At 33.5% G+C, this 5,913-nt stretch overlaps 1 protein-coding gene across 1 annotated transcript; it reads right to left on the bottom strand.

Annotated features, from left to right (window-relative positions):
- Positions 1-1,496: 1,496 nt before the first annotated feature.
- LOC131151564 (uncharacterized) lies at positions 1,497-5,530 on the bottom strand. Its single transcript, XM_058102804.1, has 2 exons — positions 5,258-5,530; positions 1,497-3,405 (listed from the first exon to the last, which is right to left on the bottom strand). The coding sequence occupies exon 2, from the start codon at positions 3,398-3,400 to the stop codon at positions 2,030-2,032; it is 1,371 nt and encodes a 456-aa protein (XP_057958787.1). The 5' UTR covers positions 3,401-3,405; positions 5,258-5,530; the 3' UTR covers positions 1,497-2,029.
- Between the last annotated feature and the right edge of the window lie 383 nt (positions 5,531-5,913).

Here is a 5,913-nt window from a genome sequence, read left to right as displayed (position 1 = left end):
TTATTATTTTAGAAAAAAACACATGTAATATAATTAGTCAATATAATTCAAGAACAATATTAAATTAACATTTCACAAAGCCTTCCCTTGATGAATTAGTAGGAAGGATGAGCTTGATTCTCTTTTTTGTCTTAACTTCTCACTTTCAAAAGTAAAAATTAGGTCGCACATGTTTGATAAATAATTTTTTTAACTTTTAAAAGTCAACTTTTAACTTTTATGAGCTTTTAAAAGTTAGAAATTTGAAACTTTTAAAAGCTAAAAATGAACTTTATCTTCAATAAATTATTCAATTCTAGTGTTGTCTTTAATTTTTTTAAATATTATAAAACTATCAATGCATTAATTATATTTTAAAAAATACATATATTAATTATTTTAAATACTTTTAAACACTTTACAATTTTTTTACCAGACACTCAAAATCGATTTTTCCTTTCTAATAACTCTTTTTTCTTAGGGAAACCAAATATTTTTGAAACAAATATAAAAAAACTCGCTTTAAAAGGTTCTTTTAAAAAGTCACGGGAGGCCAAACTAAGGCTTAGTTTGTCCCTTCTTCTGGCTTTTTAAAAAGAAATTTTAAAAAAGAGCTGATGAAAAAGAAGTCTTTAATATTATTTCAAAAATGTTTGATCTCCCAATGAAAAGGAGTTTTTATAAATAAAAAAAAAAATCACTTTGTGTTTAGTAAAAGAGTTGCAAGGTGCCTAATTAAAACGACTGAAATATAAATGTATTTATAGGGAAAAACATAATTAATGCATTGATAATTTTGTAATATTTAAATAAAAATTAGGGTTAGCAACGAAATTCAATAATTTACTAGAGAAAAAACTAGTTTTTAATTTTTAAAAGTTTCAAACAAGCGCAATCTAACTTCTATTTTCAAGGAGAAGTTGAGACAAAAGATGGAGACCAAAATGGCCCTAAGAAGATATTGCTTCTTCCTTATGGCTTAAATACATTTCTCTATTGTTCTCTTAGTACAACTCATACAGCTAAATATTTTAAAATGATTCAAATAAGAAAAAATAATTTATTTAACTTAAAAGTTCATATAAATATCTCCAAGTCTTCTCAACCATTTATAACTTAGCGACTTCCCACCTATGACTAAGTCCCACCATCAACTTTGTCAAATGGTGCTAGTCTATTAAGCTTATTTGACTACATGCAGCCGTTGATTTCATGACAAAATTATTTATTAAAGTTTGACTTCAATTTTTTTTTTTTTTCATTTAATTTTGAGCAAGAATGGTGCATTTTTTTTTTTATAAAAAATAATAATAATAAGAATTCAAATTAGGTGTAAATGCCAATATTAGATTGAGACAATTGCACAAATGACTTAAATCATGTTGGGGAAATACGAACTAATCCTTGCCCCTCTTTTGTCAACAAATATAGGAGCAAACAAGCAAAAAATATAACCTTTGTCAAGAATGGACAAAGGATTATCAACTAGTCTCTTGTGGATTTGCACCAGAAGAATAAAAATCAAGTCTAGAATTTTCAATTCAAAGATTATACTTGAAAGGTGAGAACAAAGTAGTCTCTAAATTCTCAAGGTGAACTCCTTGAAGCAAAGCTCCAGTATATAGCAGCATGAGTACATGAAAAGCATACATGTGATGCTGTGTTTTTACCTATTTTAACTGTGTGTATCCTCATCCCAGCCCCCCTCAAAAGAAACGAGAAGAACAGAAAAGAAAAGAAAAGAAAAAAAGGGCATAAAAGATTTTTACCTGCAAGTGTGTCGATAAGACAACCCTATCAGCTAAACTTCTGTCAAAACTCAAGTTCCTCCCAAAGACTGTGACCAGGGAGAAGTCATCTTTGTTGAATTCTGAATGAATTCCCTCATCGCCATCAAATTCATCAAGCCCAGCAGTGATACAAATGGAAGCTCTTCATTTAGTGCTAGATAATCCTATTAAAAAATCTATGTCCTCCTAAACCATTTCCCAGTAAGAACAATTCAAAATGTTGGTTTTGTAATGTCATCATCTATCTAGAGGCTGTATTTTCATGTAAGTTTTTTAGTTGGCTTGCCGGACCTCATAAGTGTGGCATTGAGATCCTCACTTTTGCTTCTTCGTTTCCATTCCATCACTTTTGATCTTGAGCTGAACACCAAGCTTCTCCTACACCCTTTTTTTGAATCCTTATTTGTAGAGTGAGGACTTGATGATTGGGATAGCGGACCTGAAGCTATGGAACTTGGACATGGGTCTTCTGTCAAAATGGGAAATGATCTAACGGCTGCAGCCAGGAAGGTTCGCTCCGAAGCTCCAACTTTATCTCTGTCATTTCGGGGTGATGTGCAAAAATAATCCCAAGATAATTCTGAATCCCAATCAAAGTTCTGCTCAAATGGCCAGAAGATTGGTCCATCAGAATCCACACCATCCAAATCTGTGGCTACAGAGACAAGCTCATGGGGCAAAACATGCTGGGATTTTCCATGCTCCACGACATCTACTTCTACCTCAGTGAGTAAAGGAACACTAGAGATGGGTGATTGGATTTCAAAACTACAGCTGCTTTTGAAAGATGGGCTAGGAAAACTGGACCTGAAGGAATCCAACTCTGACTCCATATCAGAAATCCACTTGGAATCCTCCTCATCAAGATTGACTAATGAGACAAAGTAACTTGTGCTGTCCAAGTCCCAACTCTGAGAAGGAGATTCGAAATTGGTGCTGGAAGGAGTTGAAGAAGTGTCAGAACATGTGAAATCCTCACTGGACTGTGTATATGAAGACTCGCTGCTCTCGGAGGTGCTTAAGGAGGAATATGTTGCACTTTCATCATTCTCTCTCATGCCTGGTACCCAAGTAACAATCTCTCCTTCCCTCAAATCTTCCTGCAAAATCTTTTCGGCATCTAGGATGGTTTTCTCAAGAACCAAAGATGCATCTTCCAGAGAATTGATCACAGATCCATCAAAGATAGCAACTTCTTTACCCAAAAGTGGATGGCAACTTCTCGAAATCGATAGCCGTGAAACTAACCATTCATCAATATACAATCTATCACCATCAAAAGGAGATGAAGGAGACATACAATTAGAAGAGAGCCACATGGAATTATCTTCATCAAGCCATATTTCCTTCTGAAACTGCTCATCAAAACCACCATCTTCTTCTGGTTTTGCTTCCGCATCTGGAAAAACAGCACCTGACTTCTTTCTGGATTTACAGATAGGGCCCATCTTATCAATTTTCTGTTTGGATGCATTTCGACCACCATCTGATCTTGGCCTATGGAGCTCATCTTCTCTTTGACAAAATGAACTGTTCTTTGTCTTTTTTGAAGATGAAGAGGAGGCCTTCTTCACTATTTTGCAAGAGCTATATCTTCTAGTAATACCCATTCTGTTGGAACTCTCAGTCATGATAACTGTTACATTGCCAGAACCAATGGAAATAAGAACTAACAAACAAAATGGAGAAAAAAGACCAACGAAGCTAGCTAAGACCATAAATCACGGAAGAATTCCATATAAATTAAACAAAAAAGGGCACATAAGAAAAATAGGGCCGCAGGGGTGTCTGTGTGAAGAGCACAACCGGGCATTCCAAAAAAGCAGTCACTTAGAACAAAACAAGGGCTTTAATCTCACAAGGAATCGCATTAGGTTGAAGACTTCAACAAAAAACATTCATATTGGTTTTTGAACATAGAGTAGTTCAATGGAAGCTATCACAAAAAAAGGGAAAGAAATATAGAATTCAAGCCATTGTAGTTTACCAGGTCAATGAATAACTGTTAAAAATGTAATAATATTCAGAAAGGAACACCTAGACCAACAACTCAACTGACTGGGAACTAAGAGAAGTTAGATTAGGTCAACAAGAAGCTCTTAGCTAATCAAGGAGGATTTTTTTTTACTAGAATAAATAATAGGCAATCTGCGCACAGACTAACAAGTTCAAATCAACCAACCCCAGAATGCCCATTACAAAAGTCATGCCATAACATTCAACCGTGTCAATTGATTCAAAACCCAGAGTCCTGCAAATATAGTGATATGATCACAACTCTCCAATTTATTGTATCATTTTGAAATGAAAGTGTTCTATAATTGACTTCAAACTCCTTGAATGATCCAGAATACCAAAAAGGAAATCATCAATGCTTTGCAACCCAATAAATAAATCAGGGAAAGAATTTCATTGAACGATCCAAAATACTGAAAAGGATGATAAAATGATTCAAAACCCGGAGTCCTGCAAATCTAGTGATATGATCACAACTCTCCAATTTATTCTATCATTTTGAAATGAAAGTATTCTATGATTGACTTTAAACACCTTAAATGATCCAGAATACCAAAAAAGAAATCATCAATGCTTTGCAAACCAATACATAAATCAGGGAAAGAATTTCATTGAACGATCCAAAATACTGGAAAGGATGATAAAATGATTGCAGCCATTGAACTCGCCACATGAGCTTGAACTGTAAGATAGAGAACTATTAAATTATCAGAGTTAATTTGATTAAGGTAGAGAACAAAACCCCTGAAGCCAAAGGCTATATAATTGAGAACTGGACAATGAAGATGAAAATTTCAGATAGGACTTGAGAGTATAATCCTCTTGAGTAATAGCATTTCTACAAGAAGATTAACCTCATGGGTCTGAACAGAAAAACCATATAAATCACAGTAACAAGGAAATGAATACACATTCACAGATGTACAGAGAGAGAGAGAGAGAGAGAGAGAGAGAGAGAGATGGATTATGAATAGCTGTTCTGTAATGAAATTCCAAAATAATGGGGAAATCTAAAAAGGAGAAAAGAAAATGAAAGATTGCGAGAAAATTTTCAAATATCAAAACGCGAGGTAATTTTGTAAATTGGGATCAGGGTATTATTATTATTTTTTTTTTGGCGAAAAATCAGAATGGAGAAACATTCGCGTTACAAAGTAATTACTGAACAAGCAAAATCAAACACAGGAGAGAGAGAGAGAGAGAGAGAGAGAGAGAGAGAGAGAGAGAGAGAGAGAGAGAGAGAGAGAGATAAGAGATTAAAATAGAGAAAACAGCATCAAAGAATTGATTTTACAAGATCAAACAAAAAGGGAAACAAAAACAGGGCAGGAGAAGTGACAGGAACAAAATTTGAACAAATAGTGAAACTAAAAAATAAACGTAGGAGAAGTGTCATTGACTCAACGACAAGATTTGAATCGATTCCATAGAAAAAAAAAAAACAAACAAAACAACGTTTTAGTACAGTATACCTGAATTTGATTCAGGAAAATTTCAGGAAGAGCTGTGTGTAGATGAAGAAATCCATTTATCAGCTCCAGAATCCCATCCACGCTCCATCTCCAGTACCATTCCACTTCAAATTCAACTCATATATATATACAGAGAGAGAGAGAGAGAGAGAGAGAACGTGTGTGCTTGTGTCGGTGTGTGTGTGTGTGTGTTCGCGCGGCATCGCGGGAGAAGAAGAATGAAATGGGCCTCTAATGTGGACTTCTTTTTGGGCTTCCATTTTGGGTTTCTCCAATTGTAGGCCCATTAGTGCTACAATATATATATATATATATATATATATATATATATATATATATGAATTTTAATTATTTTTGATAATTTAAAACAAAATTAAAATGATTGATTGCATCATGAGTCAACATGTTCTATTCATTTGATTAATTCATTTAATTTATTATTGAAGTTAACAAAACAATTCATCTCCGACTTCGAAAAAGGAGACTCATTTAATATTATTTAATGATTGATTAATATGGAAAATTATTTAGGAGATGGGAAAATTTTAGTATGGAGGCATTCTTAGACAACTATTTATTTAAAGACTAAAAGAAAATCTCACTACTAAAGTTATATTTATATTTTATATAATTATATTAAATATTTACATAACTAA

Source organism: Malania oleifera, chromosome 3, assembly GCF_029873635.1.
Source record: "Malania oleifera isolate guangnan ecotype guangnan chromosome 3, ASM2987363v1, whole genome shotgun sequence".
Classification (NCBI taxonomy): domain Eukaryota; kingdom Viridiplantae; phylum Streptophyta; class Magnoliopsida; order Santalales; family Ximeniaceae; genus Malania; species Malania oleifera.
The sequence above is the reverse complement of the archived record's forward strand: the minus strand, read 5'-3'. Positions and strand labels throughout refer to the sequence as shown.

What these genes read in the sequence shown, in the direction of transcription:
- LOC131151564 (XM_058102804.1), bottom strand. Translation starts at nt 3,400, where the DNA reads ATGACTGAGAGTTCCAACAGAATGGGTATTACTAGAAGATATAGCTCT.